This window comes from Pseudophryne corroboree, chromosome 2 (assembly GCF_028390025.1).
Source record: "Pseudophryne corroboree isolate aPseCor3 chromosome 2, aPseCor3.hap2, whole genome shotgun sequence".
NCBI lineage: Eukaryota > Metazoa > Chordata > Amphibia > Anura > Myobatrachidae > Pseudophryne > Pseudophryne corroboree.
This window is the reverse complement of record NC_086445.1, coordinates 660,190,841-660,210,989: the sequence shown is the minus strand read 5'-3', so window position 1 is coordinate 660,210,989 and position 20,149 is coordinate 660,190,841. Positions and strand designations below refer to the sequence as shown.

The window sequence follows — 20,149 nt, the reverse complement described above, 5'->3', positions numbered from 1 at the left end:
GCAAACTACTTGGGGGAATTACTACTATGGAACATCTACTGAGGACATTACTACTGGGGAAAACTACTGGGGGGCATTACTACTAAGGGGCATATACTGAGGGCATTACTACTGGGGGCAAACTACTGGGGGGCATTACTACTAAGGGGCATCTACTGAGGGCATTACTACTAAGGGGCAAACTACTGGGGGGCATTACTACTAAGGGGCATCTACTCGGGGCAAACTACTGGGGGGCATTAATACTAAGGGGATTACTACTGGGGGCAAATTACTGGGGGGCATTACTACTAAGGGGCATCTACTGGGGGCAAACTACTGGGGGGGCATTACTACTAATGGGCATCTACTGAGGGCATTACTACTGGAGGCAAACTACTGGGGGGCATTACTACTAAGGGGCATCCACTGGGGCAAACTAGTGGGGGGCATTACTACTGGGGGGCGTCTACTGGGGGAAATCTACTGAGGGGCATCTACTGGGGGCAAACTCCTGGGGCACATATCTACTGGGGGCATTACTACTTGGGGGCATCTACTGGGGCAAACTACTGGGGGACATATTACTGGGGACCAACTACAAGGGGGCATCTACTGGAGGCAAGCTACTGGGGCAAGCTACAAGGGAGCAAACTACAAGGGGCAAGCTACAAGGGGTCAAGCTTCTGGGGGCAAACTACAAGGGAACAAGATTCTGGGGGCAAACTACAGGAGGGCATAACTACAGGGGCATTACTACAGGGGCATTATTACTTGGGGCGTAACTACAGGGGCATCACTACTTGGGGGCAAACTACAGGGGGCTAAACTACTGGGGGCTAAACTACATGAGGACTAAACTACAGGGGCATTACCACTGGGAGGCTAAACTAAAGGAGGGGTAAACTACTGGGGTCATAACTGCAGGGGCATTACCACTGGGGGCATAACTAGTCTAGGGCTAAACTACAGGGTGCTAAATGACTGGGGCATTACTACAGGCAACATTACTACTGGGGGCAATACTACACAGGGGCATTACCATTAAGGACATTACTACTGGGGGCACTACTAATGAGGGCATTGTAAAGGGGGCACTTCATAAGGGGCATCATTTCTGGGGACATAAGGGGTACTACTATTGCAGGCATTGCATAAGGGACACCACTACTATGGGGTCTATATAAGGGGCACTACCACTGTGGGCACTACCAGTACAGTGGACATTGCAGAAGGAGCACTACTACTGTGGGCATTGTATAAGAAACGTTACTGCGGTGGGCATTATGTGTATTACGGGGTGCTACTACTGTGGGCATTGTATAAGAAGCGCTACTGCGGTGGGCATTGTGTGTATTATGAGGTGCTACTACTGTGGGCATTATTACTATTGTGTGATAGCGCCCCTTTCTTTTTGAGACCACGCCCCTTTTTTGCGGTGCACGCAATGCCTTTTTTGCGTGGGAACCGTGGGGAGGGAGGGGGGGGGGTAAGTTCCACCACCTCTCTAGGACCACTTTAACCACTGCATGGGGCCAAATGTAAGAGTTTGAAAAAGTGAAAGATTTGGTAAGGTTTTGCGGGTTTTTTTTAAGTGGCAATTATTTACACTGCAAAACCAGGTTGATCTTGCTGTGTAAATGATTGCCACTTTAAAAAAAGCCTGAAAATCCTTACCAAATCTCTCACTTTCTGAAACTCTCACTCTATTACATTTGGCCCAAGCAGTCTATGCAACTGAAGGTCTGAGTAGAAGACAAAGCTGCTTGGATGTGATAAGAGTGGTGTTGTTTGGAGGGACAGTGTTGGAGAGAGCAGTGTTGATGGGGGGGACAGAAATGTGTGGATATAGGGAAAACTAAGCAGCACTGATGGGGGGACAAAAAACACAGACAGGTGAAGTAAGAGAGTGCAACAGATGGGGAGAGAGTGGCACAGAGGGAGGAAAGAGTGGCACAGAGGGGGGAAAGAGAATAGTGTAGATGAGGGAAAACCAGTGGCACAGATGGTGGGGAGATGGTGTGTTGTGGATGGGTGGACAGTGCCGTGTGGGTGTGGGGGACAGAGCAGCACAGATGGAGAGGGGTGAGAGCAGTACAGATGGAAAGAAACAGTGGCATGGATGAGGGGGGAACAGGAGCATGGATGAGGGGAAGACAGTCCCAACAATGGAGGGGTAAGAATTTTTACCTAGGCTTGGGGGTGGCAGCTAGGACTAATCCTTGGGTGGGCTGCTAGGCCTAACTACCCCCCTAACAGTGACCACTGGAACTTACCTTTGGGATGTTGGCAATGTCAGCTACATGGATAGGGGGTAGATTAAGCAGCAAGTATGGGAAGGGAGACAGAGTGGTGCGGATGGGGGCAACAATGCAGATGGGTTGAAAACACTAGCACGGATGGGTAGCAAACTAGTGCAGATTGGAGAGAAGACAGTGTGGCATGTATGGGAGGAGGCAGAGTGACATTGAAGACGAAAATACTGAGTAGTGCAGAGACAAGGCACAGATGGGGAAAGACAGATGGTGCAGATAAGTGAATGCAGACTAGTTCAGATGGGAGAACACAGCAGTAGGCATTGGGGAAGACAGAGCAGCATGGAGGTGTATAGGGGAAGTAAGTGTAGATGCATAGACCAAAGATGGGGTAATATAGTTTTAGCAATTAACCAAGATGTTTGAAGAAACTAAATGTTTATACTAAATGAGATAGATGTATGGAGTGCGAAGGATGTTGGAACAAGGTGGGATTGTTGTGGTGACCAAATGGGATGGTTGTGGGCATTGAGTGGTATGCTTGTGGGTACTGAGTGGAATGGGTGTGGGCACTGAGTGGGATGGGTGCACAACATCACTGCTCAGACATTCAGTTGCACAGACTGCATGTGTGTATTCCAAACACAAGTCTGTGAATTAGCAGCTCCACCATTGTGTGAGTGAAAGCAATCTCACTCTGTGAGAGTGGTGAATCTGCACCTACCCACAGGGTGTGATGGCATACCATATCGGTATTGCGCAAGGAACACGTCCATTAACACGTCAGCATTTAATGATTGGAATTTCATTGCTTTTTGGAGTTTGAGTGGAAGAGTTACAACAGGTTTCTGAAATACCAGATCATGTGTAAGAAGCCTTAATGATACATTACATGTGAAACCGTAAGGTTTTTTGTCTATGGAATACATATATATATATATATATATATATATATATATATAAAAAGCAAACAACAAAAATACCCTTCCTGCGCTAGAATTCAGCAGCACTACTGAAATATCATTTCATACCTACCTCTGATGGAATCTATACATATATCCTCTCATTCCTTAAACAATTTTCCATTTATTCTGTTTCACCCAGACATATTTTACCCCTGAAGAAGTCCGAGTGGACGAAACGCGTAGGGTTTACAATTATTGTACACTGTCCCTTTGCTTCGATATTACTCCGAGAACTCACACCGTTAAGGTGAGGAGGATTATCCTGTAACACCTAAAGCAATTCGATGTGTGTTCATATAATTGTTATCTTATGTTTTATAATATGTCAATTTTATGACTATGGATTAAATATTATTTTATATTAAGAATTCTTGTAACTAAATTCCTTTTTTTGTCGGGTGATTTCTTTGGTGAGAGGGTTTCTCTATAGGCCCCAATCAGGAACTTCCTTAAGGGGAAAAGATTTCAAGAGAAGTCCCGCCCTTGAATCTGGAATGAATCAATTATTAACCAGTTGTACTATTAGCGCACTCTGTATCCGTTGTCTATATATATATATATATATATATATATGCCACAAAATTGAGGCTGCACTCAGAGATTTGTCATGAAGAAATAACAGTGTTTTCACTCCATCACATCAATGTTTTGGGGATGTACTCCCCTTCATCAGAAAAGATGAAGGGGAGTACATCCCCAAAACGATGATTTGCTGGAGTAAATACACTGTTATTTGTTCACGACATATCTCTGAGTGCTATCTCATTTTTGTTGTATACAGTATATGGGGGTTGCCAGACCTGAGTAAGCCCTGGGAGTCATCCAGTGTGCCGGCGCTGACTGTATACGAGTATATAGATATATAGATATATATATATATATATATATATATATATATAGATATATAACAAAAAAATAAGTACAGGGAAAATCAGTTATGTCAAAAATATTTGGTTTTATTTATTTTTTTAAACAAAGTTGCTTGCCATTGTAGCAATGTCACTGACATACTGGCAATGTGTCAATGTTTGCAGTAACTAATTGTGTTGTAATCACATGTTACATTTCCATTTACAGCAATCCACAATTCCACTACAACAGTGGTCCGTGCCCACACTCAGCCTGAAGCGGAGGATAATGGAGTAGCTGGTAAGTACATTAGTGTTTCTGTTTTTTTCCTCAAACAAATTGAGTCAAAATTTTAATTTGTCCATATTTTTTAGGTACTTCCACACATGTGTCTCCTCCAAGGAAGCGCAAGTCATATGTGTCAGCCAGGCCAACACACATGTCGCCAACACACAAGCGGAAGTCAGCTGTCACAAGCAGGCCAATGTGTCTCTACCACGATGCCGCATCTTAGAGGTGTCATCAAGGCCACGACTACATCTTTTGGACAGTCCCCTGCCAATTTCACCACACTCACCACAGCTGCCTGGTTAGTAAAATTAACACAAACACATTAGTACACATACTTTTTCAGGGATTTGCTTAATTTGGCAGCTGTCGGTATTCCGGTGGACAGGATACTGACACCAGAATCACTACAGGTGACAAAGCTGAAAGGGGAATAGCAGTGCAACAGGGCTATTCCCACTTGCGGGTGTCCATGACACCCATAGTGGAAATAGATACTGGGTTAAGTGCAACAAGTCCACAAGGGTCCACTTAGTGCACACACCGCTGCCCTCATTCTGGGTGGCGGGTTGCTGCTGTGGGAAAATTGTCAGCCGAAATCCCCTCCACCAGAAATATATATGTATTCACTTTCACACACACCCACTTAAAGCTAAATGAAACAGTGGAGTACATTTACTAAGGAGTGTTTTTTTTTTTTTTTAGATACTGGTGGAGTTGGCCATAGCAACCAATTACATTCTATCTATTATATTCTAGAAGCAGCTACATAAATGTTAATTAGATTCTGATTGGTTGCTATTGCCAACATTACCACTTCACATTTGTTTGAAGTTATAGTGAAATTCACCTTTAGGTTTGTTAAAGCATTAGTAAAAGGTAATAAAAATACATACTTACACACAACTGCTAATTCATTACAATGGACCCCATTCTTGAGGAAAACCAGGCAAGACAAGATCTGAAAACACAAATGGAGGAAACATTTGCCTTAAACTTACAGCCAATTTCTCTACCTCCAAAAACACCAACACATATGTGTACACAACCAACTCAGAGACACCTGCATCCCAAATCATCCCAACACCACCACAAGCACATTCCGAAGAACAGGTATTTTGGAACAGCTGGACCACCCAGCAGGCTAATGACCTTGATTGTCTGTGGAGGCAGAAGCAATTCATTGGGAGCCTGGCCCATCACCTACCTATATTAAGACACAACACAAGGAGGCAAAATACACAATTTACACAAATTGCAAAAACAATGGAGATATTAAGACTGGACAATAGCCGATGATAGACACATTTGAGTGCATCATGGATGAAAATCAGAGGCTTCACCAAAGCTACCTACACATATTGGACAACAATCAAATGACAGTACAGAGCATCACCCGCATTATGGAGAGTCACACAGCAGCCTCTAGAGAGTTGGTGGTCTATTCATGAAGCAGTGAAAACTGTGGGGAAGTGAGCAAGTGTAAACGTTGTCCATGGCAACCTATCAGCATTGAAGTGATATTTATAATTTGCATACTATACAATTGTACAGAGCTGCTGATTGGTTGCCATAGGCTACTTCACCACTGGCTCACTTCTCCACTCTTTTCACTGCTTCATGAATGGACCCCTTGAACACAACTGTAATTAAACTTACACATCACCTAATAGCACAACAAAGCGTGCATCCAAGCTGGAGTGACAACTGGAGGGACAACACCCTTAGCTCACCAGTTACCTCCCCACTAAGGTGATCCTCCCGTTTACGGACATATGCAAGACGCAACTGAAAAAGGACGGTCCAGCTCCAGAGCGCAGCAGGGGAAATAAAAAAGAGATTTCTCAATCTGTAATGAGAAAAAAAAAGTTAACTTTTTTCCCAATCAAAGTCGCTGTTATGGGCCATACAGACATGGCGATACGCTGCCGAGTTGCCCGACCGCCGATACAGCAGACGGTCGACCCGGCGGCGGGGTGGGAGGCAGTGGCGGGGGGAGTGAAGTTCCTTCATTCCCCCCGTCACACGGCTCCATACAAGTGCAGGCAAATATGGACGAGATCATCCATATTGGCCTGCATGCACAGCCGACGGGGCACCAGCGATGAACGAGCATGGTGCCGCGCATCGTTCATCGCTGGTGCCCTGACACTGAAAGATATAAATGCTATCTCGTTCATTAATGAATGATATCTTTCATAACTTTCAGTTACATCGACAAGTGTGTAGGGCCTATTAAGGCCATGTCTTTTATTAAAAAACAGCTTCATTTTTTTGGGGGGAAAACTAAAGCAAATAACACAGCCAAAAAAAATAAACAAACGTGTTTCAGAAATATGATTTCAGTAATTTGTGTCCATTTGTTTAACAACAAAACATGTTATTTAAAGTCGTGCAATGCTTTTGTACATGTGTGGGGGGGTTAGGGCCTGACATGCGGGACGGACTAGCCCTGTGCTGTGTGCCCCCGCATTTCAGTGTGGCTGATCGTAGATGTGCTAAATTTAGGCCCCACATCTTCACTTCCACTAAATACTAAATTAAAAAACCCTTAGGCTAAGTCTTTTTGGTAAGAAAAGGAATGTTAAATGAAACACCTACTTATTCAGGTAAACACGTTTATATTGTGTATGTGATTCAAACAAAATATATTGTACACATACAAATTGATGAAAGGTTTTTAAAAATGTAAAAGATTACACATAGGATATTGTGAGACTAATGTATGACATAAACATACAGTATATATCTGTTATGATGTAGTGTAATATGAATCATTGTTTTTCAGACTGTTGTTGGGAGAATATCAACACCAAGGGACGAGTCTATAGTTACACTTAATAAGACATTACAGTGGTAGAAATATACTTACCAGAAAAATGTTTTTCTATTACTTGCTGCCTTACCTGCCTCCCTACATCTGTACTCCAACTGTCGCCAGATGATACTAACTCCTATTTTCTTCAACATCATGTGGAAGATGTTGTTGCAAACACATGTCATAAAGAAAACAGCAGCAGAACACAATTTTAGTCTCCTTTAAGTGATTATACAACAAAAGGCCAGCAGACTTATCCAGACACCATAACTGAGATTTCAGCACAACAAAATATCTATCACTGTCCAAGTGACTTTATGTGCATGATTGTAATTGTGTTAAGCAGCAAAATCAGGACATTAAAATGGAGTCAGAAGCCAAGAGAAACAGCCATACCCTGCATCACCTGAAAAACACAGATATTATAGAAGGAATATATACAGTAGCATTGTTTACATAGTGGTTATTGTGTCTGCATTACAAAAGCCAAATATATAGTTACATACCCAACAGTCACTCATCTGTCATTTGTCAGGAATCAAATTTTTCATAGAAGGATGACTGACTGAGGATGAAGGACATCTGCCAGGTTAACCCACAACAATACTCAATTTTAAGTTTTAGCATCAGAAACCACCTGGACATTAGTAGACTGGTCTTGATTTCTATTTTTATAGATGTACTGCCTGACCCTAGGTGGCCTCAGATGTGCATGTGTGCAATCTATCACACCTAGCACATGGGGCATGCCAGCAATGTGATAAAAAACTACCCTGACTGCATGCCACTATGACTCCTGACTAGGGAAGCAGATAGTGGCATCTATATGGATTTGCAAAGCATCGAACACCTGTGTGAGAAAGTAAAAAAAGGTGGTGGGGGGGGGTGATCCAAATAACTGGCAGACAGTGTGAAAGCTATCAGTAGTCATAAAGTGCAAGTATTTATATGAGGGTGTAAGGTATACTGTACATCACCTGCATTAAATATTTGGAAAAGGTGGGCTGTGACATCCCAATAACTGCACCAAACACAGCCTGAAAGCTGCTAGTAGCCAGAAGGTGCAATACAGCCAGGAGTTTATGCAGACCTGAGACAGAGAGAGAGCATTCTCAGGGTCTAGGTCCAGTTTGACAAAGTCATACAGATGGAAAATGTTATATTGAGCTGAAACATCTGTATGACCTGGTCATTTGCTAATGTGTTTAAGTTCAAATGCCCCCTCACTAAACGAGGCCTGCGCAGCCTCTGTGGTACCTGCACAACCTGCTGACCATGGTCAGTTTCTTGCCCCTGGTTTCTTCCACACTGGTGGCTGTCTCAGGAATCCCACAGCACCCAGCACATTACTGCAGCAAAGGACAGAAACCATTTTTGAGAGGGAAAAGTGAATAATGTGCTTAGTCCCCTTTTAAAGGCATCAGAATTCAGGTGTAATTAATGGGTAAGCTGACAAACATGTTAAAAACGCCAAACCAAAACAGTTCTTTTTGAAAGCTAAATTTTTTGAATCGCGCCCCTTTGCGGATGTTGTTAAGCTTTTATGTTTGAGTTTGTAAATGCGAATCTTTGGTAAATTCCCATGTTGTATGAAATAACAGCCGCATTTGATCAATGGTGTATTAATATGTATTTATGTTGTTGACTGTTAAAATCAATACAAATTGGACCAACACTGTTGTGTTTAGAGTTTAGTAAATTACCGAGTTGCATTTTCATCTGAAAATGCAATCTAAAATTAAATCAGGAGTTTAGTAAATTTCCACTAATAAGAGAAAGTTGATTATACAATAACGAGTTTACAGTTAACTTACATCCTAGAGAAGCCCTTATCCCGTAGCCATGCTGTCACTTCCTCTGGTTTGGAACTAGGCTGTAGTAATGAGAAATCCACTGAAACCTGTTGTGCAACATAATAGATTAGCTTTACAGTCCTGAATTTTAACAGTCCTGAATTTAACTTTACTTGTATTTTTTTTACATAGCCATATAGTCTATTATTTAAATCATCCCATTCCCACTTATCCCGATCACACATTGATATACCTGATCATTAGTTGAGATCTCCAGTATATTATTTGGTATAAAGCCTTGCTGTTCCTGATCACTTTCAACCATCCACCATTGTCTGCTCTGATCCAATACCTGTAGGAAAACATTGAGCAAATTAAACTGTTTATTGAAACAGTAACAAAAAAGGCCTCAGTACACTATCATGGGGGTCTGACTTTACACAGTTGTATTAGGTGGCTGCTCCAGTAGTGTATGTGGCTCCTCTACTGTTCAATCTGGTAAACTTATTATCTACAGTGAACACTTATGTGGTCTATTTATTAATATGTAATAATAAGCCGGATTTTACATATAAATCACAAACTACAGTATCATAGAAATATTGCTGAGCTACTGAACAATATCTTCTTCAAATATATTGTAGACATGATCCACTTATGTTTTCTTTCATTATACGTACAGTATATTATGATTGTTGATCATCACTGTATATGCAATGTATTTTTTCCGTTATTATGCAGCACTGTTGAATTTGTTACCACAATATAAATTAAGGAATTATAAAAAATAACACAATAATAAAAAGGATCACACAACACCCAGCTTTTGGATAGATATTAGTTTTGTTAGTCGAAGGCAACAAAGGTTGCTGCAGAGCAGGAGAAATAAAATCAAAATGGGTTTCAAACCAGTTTCAGACAGAGGGATATATTTACTAAAGTGCAGATTTATAGAAGTGGAGATGAAGCCCATAGATTCTACTTATTCTAGCACCTTCTATAAGATAATAGCTAGAATTTGATTGGTTGCTATGGACAGCTCCACTTCTATTAACCCGCACATTTGTAAACACACCCCTTAATGTCTATGCCAAGGTTTAAATATAGTTTTAAGGAAAGCTATGCTGCTTGCTAGATGCATATTATACACGGTGCAGTTTATTTGTACTTTGAATTGCATTCAACACCATCATTATACTGTGTATTCACTGGATATGGTTCTCATTTACATTTTTGCATTTTACATTAGAGATGTGCGCCGACCCCAGTGTTTTGTTTTTGAAGTTGGATCTTTGTCTCCATTGTGTTTTGGATATGGATATGGTTTGCCAAAACCACCCTTGTGTGTTTTAGTTTTGGTTTTGGATCTGTATTTTTCTAAAAGAAAATCACAAAAACAGCTAAAATCACATAATTTGGACCTGTTTTTATTCTTACAGTATTACTATCCTCACTAACGTTCATTTCCACTCAGTTCAACTAAATTTTGACCACCTCACAGCTCTGAAAATTGTTTTTATCCAGTTTAGGACAAAAAGGTTGCACGAGGTAGCTGGATTACTAAGCTAAGCGACAGTAGCGGGCGGCACAAATATGTGGCATTTAAACTTTCAACATGGCACATCTAGGAAACAGAATGGCACTGCAGTAGCAGACAGAGTGGCAGTTTAATAAGCTATGAAAATGATTGTCATCTAAACAAGAAGACAATCAGCAATGCTTCGTTATACAGTGCATAGCGGGTAGTGATGAGCGGATAATTCAGACCTGATCATAGCAGCAAATTTGTTAGCAGTTGAGCAAAACCATGTACACTGCAGGTGTGGCAGATATGACATTTGAAGAGAGATTTATATTTGGGTGGGTTATTTTGTGTCTGTGCTATTGAGTAAATACTGGCTGCTTTATTTCTACACTGCAATTTACATTTCAGTTTGAACACACCCCACCCAAATCTAACTCACTCTGCACATGTTGCATCTGCTCACCCTGCAGTGCACATGGTTTTGCCCAACCGCTAACAAATTTGCTGCTACGTTTAGGTCTGAATTACCCCCATAATGCAAAGAAAAGAGGTGCAAGATGGAATTGTCCTTGCCCTCCCACCCATTAGGGTTTATATTGCATATATTAAACAGGAAATGCACAGTTTAACACACCAATCACTTCAGCAACAAGGACTGTCACTTGTGGCTGAAATGATTGATTTGTTTGAGCCCCCACAAAACAAGCTGCCAATGGGCAATTAAAATTGCTGGTAATTATCTCTACGTACATAAACTGGCTCTACATAGGCAAGATTACGTCATCGTCAACATCATCTAATTCATCAACCCCATCAGTGTGTACATCATCTTCTGCACACAATATGAATTCGTCCCCACTGGAATCCACCATTACAGGTGCCTCTGTATTTTTTGGACATAATTGCCAGTAAAGATCTTCCTGTGGAATTGGTAATTTATTTTGATTAACATAATTTTTCCACATTTTGGGGAAGTAACCTCCTACGCCGATCGCTTACAAGGTTCTCGGCTGCGATGAAAACTCATTCTGAGTATACAAAGGAGGGTGGGCAACTTAAGTAAAGCAAAGCCAGTTTGTGCAAGGGTCTCCAAATTGCCTTTTTTCCTGCTGGAAATGAAACGGACTCTCTGACATGCCTATTTGGATACTAACACTAAAATAATCATCAACCATTCTTTGAATGATCAACGTATCCGACGGAGTCATGGTAGACACATCACTAATTGTGGGCAGTTCTTGTAGGCCTCACCAGATGTCAAAAGGTTATACTAACGCATCTGCATCACCATCAGTGGGTCTATAAGGAAACTTTTATTTTTTTCCTTACAGCAGCAGTTGCTGGAGAAACTGAAGGAGGATATGTTGCCATGTTATGTGCTGCTTGAGCTGACAATTTGTTCACCAACAGCTCTTTGTATCTTTTCAGATTTGTGCCTATTGGAAAGAAAGATACAACATATTACTTAAACCTAGGATCAAGTATGGTCACCAAAATATAGTGACCTGATTTCAAGAGACTGATGACCCCTGAATCATGGTGAAGCAAATGAATGGCTTGATCTACCTACAAGTTCAACATGCTGAGCATACTGACTTTGTTTCAGCTCCTCCTTCAGTTTCTCCAACAGCTTTTGCAAGAGTCTAATAAGGGGAATTACCTGGCTCAAGCTGGCAGTGTCTGAACTAACTTCACCTGTGGCAACTTCAAAGGGTTTGAGAATCTTGCACAAAATGGAAAGTATTCTCCGCTGTGCTTGAGTAAGTTACATTCTCCCACCTTTCACTATGTCATAGGTCATTGTGTAGCCTGGAATGGCCTTTTGCTGCTCCGCCATCCGCTGAAGAATATAAAGGGTAGAATTCCACCTAGTTACTACTTCTTGCTTCAGCTGATGGCGGGGAAAATTCAACAGTACTTGCAGGAGCTGCACTCTTCAACCTGCACTTGCTGAATGTCAAAAATGTCCAAAAATCTTTTGGATAACAGATAGCATCTCCTGCATGCCCCTGTCATTTAAAAAAAAATACATGACCAAATTAATTTTAAGAGCAAAACATGGTACATGTTGGAATTCACCCAGCTGTAATGTTCTCACAATATTGGTGCCATTGTCAAAAATCAAAAATTCCCAGGAGAGTCCAATCAGGGTACAGATGGAGCCATGTTTATTTTGGTTTCTATGCAGCGCCTAGGCACACCATGGTTTATTAGCATAAACCCTTCAACTATTGTTCTCAGATGCAATACAATACAGAGAGAACAATACATCAGGGGATTAAGTCATTACAGCAAGGGATTAAGTCTGACTGCCCTGGCTCAATTAATCCTATTAAAGGCCAAGATAAAGATGGCTCCACCTGTAACTCATTTAACAATGATTTCCCTGAAAGTGGTTGCTAGTGGTATGCCTCTTAGTGAAACCAGTGATACACAGAGTAGCCTGCCTCTGAATGAGCTGGTATTTGTTAGATGCTGATGCTGTTGTTGGTTCTGCTAAATGTAATACACCTACTCAGTGGGCTGTCACAGTCATGTAATCTTTGGTTTGCCCTGTTCTGCTAGTCCACATATATGTGGTTAAGTGGACAGTGGGTACAATGGCATTTCAGAGGACACTATGTACATACTAGGAATAACATGTCTAGTTTAGTGGAATCTAGATGGGATTTGGTAGCAGGGATGCAAGACCTCAATTAAATGTCTAAAACGACTGCATTAATTGCGGATGCTGGATGCACATATAATACCAGCATAGCTGTTATGGCATCAGTGATTCGCTGTGAAATCGGATGACTGCTGTCATACTTGCTCCTCCTCTCAAAGATTGTTTATCAGTCAATTGCTTTGTTAAACTATGACTAGTCTTCCTAGTCCCCCTCTGGAATGAAGATTCACTCATAGCAGCAGCAACAGGCATTGCACGCAATGATCCTTCTGAGGAAGCCCAGATAGGAGAGAAGTCAGTCATGCTTAGGAAATTGGTTGAAGGACTACTTCTGATCATGATTTAGGATATTGACAATGAAGTTGTTGGTGGTGACTATTGCAGGCGCTTGGATCTAACAGAAAGAAGGGAGCCAGGTGACGCTGGGTTGGTTGTAGTTATGTATTTAGCCAGTTTCTGAAGTGTTCAAAAACTTTTGATGAATGTGCTGCAAGTGATGTAACAGAGGATTTTCCTAGATGGTTATGGTCCCTACCTATAGTTATTATTGTTTACAAAGGCTACACGTGGCTCGTCACTTCTTGTCTGGATTTGGGTAGAAATAATTCCACACGGAAGAGGTGGATTTTTTTGTCTTTTGCCCAGACATGACAATGGAATTTTTACAAAAAAATTAACACCTACAGCCACACCACACTGGACATGCCCAATCTCATCTGATCTTGGAAGCTAAGCAGTGTTGGTCCTGGATAGTACTTGTATGCGAGACCACCTGGGAATACCAGTTGCTGTAGGTAACCCTCTGAGGAGAGGAAATGTTATACCCAGCAAAGGAGGGGGTTCTTCACAGTAAGGGCAGTAAGGATATGGAATTCTTTGCCAAAGAAGGTAGTAATGCTGGACCTTTAAAAGCGGGTTAGACAAACTTCTAACTGAAAAAGATATCCAAGAATATAACTTCTAAATGTTTGTATCTTAGAAAAATTTATTTTTAAGAAAACTATGTAATCTAGTTGTCAACTAGATGATAAACTGTCTCATTATTGTTTAATCTATAGATATAATTTATTCTAGAAAAATGTATTTTAGGAAAACTAAGCATTCTAGTTGTCAACTAGACAATAAATGGACTACAGTAGAGTCATTATGGGTTAAGCTATGGTTATACATGGGACATTATAGCGTCATAGGTTTTACTCAAAGGTTGTCAAAGGTTGTATAAAGGTTGTACTCGATAGACAACTTGTCTTTTTTCAACCTCCATAACTATGTTACTATGTTACAATGTCACAATATGTGTATGAGCACAAAATAAAATATATTACACTGCGGATGAACTTCACCAACAGTGTCACACAATGTGTATGAGTACAAAATAAAATATGCTACTGTGGTACCACCTTCACCAACAGTGTCACACAATATGTGTATGAGTACAAAATAAAATATATTACACTGTGGTTGACCTTCAAAAACAGTGTCACACAATAAGTATATGCGTAAGAAATAATATATATTACTGTGGTACCATCTTCATTCACAGTGTCATACAATACGTGTATGAATATAAAATAAAATATATGACTGTGTTACCACCTTCACCAACTGTGTCACACAATACATATATGAGTCAGAAATACAGTAATAATGATGCGGTTCACTTTCATCTACATTGTCACACAATATGTGTATGAGTCAGAAATAATAACACTGTAGGACACTTTTACCTACAGTGTCACACAATAGGTATATGAGACAGAAATAATAATGCTGCAGTTCACTTTTACCTACAGTGTCACACAATACATGTATGAGTCAGAAATAGTAATTTAACACTACAGGTTTGTTTGTTTGTTTGTTTGTTTGTTTGTTTGTTTGTTTTTTAGATTTTGAAGACAAAAACCAGGGGGATGGAATACAGAAAAGAAAAAGGGGAAGGGGACGGGATGGGAGGACACATTTAGAAATGCAGTGTATATAAAGAACAGATGAAAGCATACACAGTGCTACAACAGAATATGTAACACACTTAGGGGGTAATTCAGAGTTGATCGCAGCAGCAAATTTGTTAGTAGTTGGGCTAAACCATGTGCACTGCAGGTGTGGCAGATGTAACATTTGCAGAGAGAGTTACATTTGGGTGTGTTATTTTGTTTCTGTGCAGGGTAAATACTGGTTGCTGTATTTTTATACTGCAATTTAGATTTCAGTTTGAACACATGCCACCCAAATCTAATTCACTGCACATGTTATATCTGCCCCCCCCCCCCCCCCCCCTGCAGTGCACACGGTTTTGCCCAACTGCTAACAAATTTGCTGCTGCGATCAACTCTGAATTAGGCCCTTAATACTGTAACGGCGTTTGTCTAATAAAAGGAAAATGAAGTCAACTCTATAAGGTAAAATAAATTATAGGGTTCTTAAAGGAGGCAAGCGACAAGTACATCTGCCACTGAAACTGAAAAATGTAAGCTCCAGTGCCAGTCTACCTCGAGGAGGTAACAACAGAAAGAACAGTGTTATATTGAGTCAATGGGGGGGGGGGGGGTCATTCCGAGTTGATCGCTCGCTAGCTATTTTTTGCAGCGCTGCGATCAGATAGTCGCCACCTATGGGGGAGTGTATTTTTGCTTTGCATGTGTGCGAACGCTTGTGCAGCCGTGCAGTACAAAAATAGTTTGTGCAGTTTCTGAGTAGGTTTGAACTTACTCAGATGCTGCGATCACTTCAGCCTGTACAGTCCCGGAATTTACGTCAGACACCCTCCCTGCAAATGCTTGGACATGCCTGCGTTTTTTCCAACCACTCCCTGAAAACGGTTGGTTGACACCCATAAATGCTTTCTTCCTGTTAATTTTCTTGCGATCGGCTGTGCAAATGAATTCTTTGTTAGATCCATCGCCCAGCAACGATCTGCTTTGTACCCATACAATGTGCCTGCACATTGCGGTGCATATGCATACGCAGTTTTGCCGAGTTCTGACCTGATCTCAGTGCTGCAAAAAATAGCTAGCGTGCGATCAGGTCGGAATGACCCTTATGTTTTAGTAGACCATAAGTGATTCCATGAGAACCATCTAATCCAGGGGTTGAAAGTTGAGGAGTATGGACTCCCCACTGTTTCATTTTCATAGTGGTAGGGAACTTTTTGTTCAAGTTGGGCGATAGTTGAAATATAAGGGCATCAGCAGTTTTGCGTGATCAGGGATTTTGTAGTGATTAGTATGTGGCCCATTATCTATCTATCATTGTCAATGCCAGCACCAGGTATGGGGAGATCAAGATGTTTAATACTTTAGAAATAAGAGCAAAAGCTAAAGACCATATTTGGGATACGGTGGGGCACGTCCAAAAAATATGTAAGAGAGAACCCACACATCCACAGTTACACCAACTTGATTTGGTTTGATTGAGATGAGCAGATTTTATGGAGTAATAACGGCGTAAGGTATAAACAATGTAGTAATTTAAATAATTGTTCTGAGAGATACATTTGGATAAATAAAAACAAGTCTTAAAGTTTGTACGCCAAACATCTTCAGTCATAGATACGGAAAGGTCACTCTCCCATTTCAACATGTATGGATATTTTATAAATCCTGGGGCTCTATCAAGAGAGTGTACCACTATGATATTCCACCTTTACTATCTACCCACTGCAATGTGTCATTAATATATTTGGGGAGTGTTGAAATCGTATGAGGGGTCTTAGTGATAATAAGCAGCCAGTGTCTAAGCTAAAGATACTTGAAAAAATCCCTATGGTAGAGGGAGTATTGGGTTTGGATCTGGTTATAAGAGAGTAGAGCACCTGACAAGGATGCCTCAGCTTTATGAAGTTATACCATGAGAAATCCAAGATTTTTAAGAAAGGTTTGGAATTAGGGAAGCCACTCTTGCAAGGGAGAGGTGATTGCAGGGGAGAGAGACGTCTGGGCTGGCAATAGCAAACTCCAGCCACGCCTTACGAAAGTTCAGAACTGATGAGACCCTAATCAATGAATGTAGGTCTACTGATGGTGGAAGCCATAAGCAATCTATCACAGGGAAGGGAGAGACCAAAATATGTTCTATGGCCACCCACAACTTAGGAACACCAGAGGTGAACCAAGCCCCCACTTGTGAGAGAATACTCACAAGTTGGTAGCTATGTAGATATGGATACGCAACACTTGCTTGCTTTGAAAGGGATAATATTTTCCTAGCTAGTCTGGGTTTCTTACCTTTCCAAATATATTTTATAAAGACCATATGAAATGTATTTAGGAGTGATATGGGCACTATTAGGGGTATGGTTCTAAATAGGTACAAGATTTTGGGTAGTAGCATCATTTTCAGTGCTGCATCTAGACCATACCAGGCATATGCATATTCAGCACAGAGAGATTGAAGGATGTTAGGGTTAAAATTGATAAGGCGCGCCTCCATTTTAGACCTAATTAGTTTATAGTAAGAGATTTTAGAGTAATTTTCAAGAATATCATGTAAATGGGGTAATGACGTGTGTCTGGATCAACAATAGTTACCAGGACGTCATCTGCAAACAAACAAACAAACAAACAAACAAACAAACAAACAGATTTTTTACATCTTACCAGAGATAGTCGGGCCCCTTATAGAATCTGTAATTCTAAATGCCTCATTTAGTGGCTCTATGGCCAATGCGTAAACTAGGGGAAATAGAGGGCAGCCTTGGTGTGTGCCATTTGTGATCAAGAAGGTGGAGGAAAGCAGACCGTTCACGAGCACCCTGGCTGATGGAACGGAATACAAAGCTGCTATTGATGTCAAGACTCGCCCAACCAATCTGAATTTGCATAATACCGCGTGAGGATAACTCTCGTGGAGTCTGTCAAAGGCCTTCTCTGCATTCAGGGACAGCAGGAGTAATGGGTCCCAGGACACCGAGAAGACCTCCACTATATTGATAATTCTCCTAGTATTATCAGGTGATTGTCTTCCCTGAATGAAGCCCACCTGATATTGGTGAATGAGATTGGGAAGGAGAGGATTGAGCCTGTTTGCAAGCAACTTAGCATAAATATTGACATCCAAATTAAGTAATGCAATAGGATGGTAGTTGCCTAGAATAGCAGGATTTTTACCCGGTTTAGGGAATGCCACTATTCTAGCTTCCAGCATTTCTTTTGGAAAATTTCCTCGGGTCAAGGCTTCATTAAACACCTTAACAAACGTATATGTATGTAGCCCTGCGCTACCAAATAGGAGCTGCTGGTTTATAACACTTGGGATCTTCCCTTAACAATCCCTAAAAACAACAGATATGCAAACAATGGATGGTTACAAACTAGCGCTAGTTTAAAATAGTAAAATCTTAAAACGACTTGAGACTTCTAAGCTTTGTCCAAGGATTCTTTCAGATTTTCTCTTTTCATTAGAAAGACACTCACTTTATAATTCTGTCTCGTTTTCACATAAAGGTATCTTTCTGTCACCAAACATCACGGGTATGTTCATTTGAAATAGACTTAGCTATTGGAATAACACTTACATTAGTGTCCTGTCTCGCGTGCACAAAAAGGTATCTTTCATCCCTCACAGTGTGGGCGACAGGAATCAGGCAAACCAATGCTTTCTTTTTCAAAAACACACGGATTTTTTATTTGTCCAATACAGCAAAGTAGATGGTCAGGTGAGGTGAATGGCAGTAACTGCCATTCACCTCACCTGACCATCTACTTTGCTGTATTGGACAAATAAAAAATCTGTGTGTTTTTGAAAAAGAAAGCATTGGTTTGCCTGATTCCTGTCGCCCACACTGTGAGGGATGAAAGATACCTTTTTGTGCACGCGAGACAGGACACTAATGTAAGTGTTATTCCAATAGCTAAGTCTATTTCAAATGAACATACCCGTGATGTTTGGTGACAGAAAGATACCTTTATGTGAAAACGAGACAGAATTATAAAGTGAGTGTCTTTCTAATGAAAAGAGAAAATCTGAAAGAATCCTTGGACAAAGCTTAGAAGTCTCAAGTCGTTTTAAGATTTTACTATTTTAAACTAGCGCTAGTTTGTAACCATCCATTGTTTTCATTAAACACCTGACTCAAAATAGAGGAAAGGGTATCCTTGACACATGAGTAAAATTTGATAATATAACCATCAGGTCTAGGAGCCTTGTCAGGTGGAAGAGATTTGATTACAATTTCTATCTCTTCTTGGGACCAAGGGCACTCCAATAAATGAAGAGTATGTGAATTAATAGAGGGGAGATTCACTGTAGCCAGGAATTGGTCAATTTCTGCCGCTGAAGGCTGCGGGATAGTGGAGTCATCAGACAGATTATAGAGTTTGGAGTAATATGTTGCAAAGGCTCTGAAACTTTAGTACCTTGCATATCAGTAATTAATCTTATGCAGGCTTTTGCTCTCTTCCCTCTTTCCTGGCCAAAAGTATACCTGTCCTATTTCCCTGAACATAAAATTTCTGTTTCAGATTGAAAAGGGATTTATGAACCTCCTTTAATGCCAATACATTCCATTCCTCGCAAACTTTTAAAAGTTTGCAATAAAACTTTTTATTAGATGGAGACAACTTGTGTTTAGACTCTAGACTGGACATACGGGCCTCCACATCTGCTGGTAGGCAGCCATTTTTTTACGCAACCGAGTCGCCAACTGAATGGCAGAGCCTCTGACTACTGCTTTTAGGGAACACCAGACTGTAAACAGGGAGGTGTCTTCTGGTTTGTTGGTCTCCAGTTAAAGAGTAAGGGATTGCACAATGGTCTGCCTAGCCTCTTGGTCAAGAATTAAATGATCACCAAGGCGCCATGGACCAGGGGGAACCCTGACCGAATTAACATCCCAAAACAAACAGAGAGTTGCATGATCTGACCATGTTACTGGCAGGATGGAATCCTTTGTGATCTGCTGAACTACCCATTTATCTGAAATAGCCAAATCAATACGGGAATATGTACCGTGTACTGGAGAGTAAGAGGTATAATCCCTTGTTTTTGCTCTCCAGACATCATAAAGCTCAAA

The 20,149-nt window shown here is 40.9% G+C and overlaps 1 protein-coding gene, 1 long non-coding RNA gene and 1 pseudogene across 3 annotated transcripts in view; 1 reads left to right on the top strand and 2 right to left on the bottom strand.

The window, feature by feature from the left end:
- LOC135042599 (epidermal growth factor receptor kinase substrate 8-like) overlaps window positions 1-20,149 on the bottom strand; it is a 421,293-nt gene that overhangs the window by 63,222 nt on the left and 337,922 nt on the right. For both annotated transcript variants that reach the window (XM_063955034.1, XM_063955035.1), the window contains 2 exons: window positions 9,201-9,299; window positions 8,969-9,054 (listed from right to left, as the gene is read on the bottom strand). In XM_063955034.1, coding sequence (XP_063811104.1) covers window positions 8,969-9,054; window positions 9,201-9,299 — 185 coding nt within the window. The remainder of the gene's footprint in view (window positions 1-8,968; window positions 9,055-9,200; window positions 9,300-20,149) is intronic.
- Window positions 4,236-8,959, bottom strand: LOC135042657 (uncharacterized). The gene is made up of 4 exons (XR_010235748.1): window positions 6,077-8,959; window positions 5,489-5,543; window positions 5,237-5,297; window positions 4,236-4,634 (listed from the first exon to the last, which is right to left on the bottom strand). It is a non-coding gene; the product is annotated as an uncharacterized LOC135042657 (long non-coding RNA).
- Window positions 13,819-13,937, top strand: LOC135052702 (5S ribosomal RNA; annotated as a pseudogene).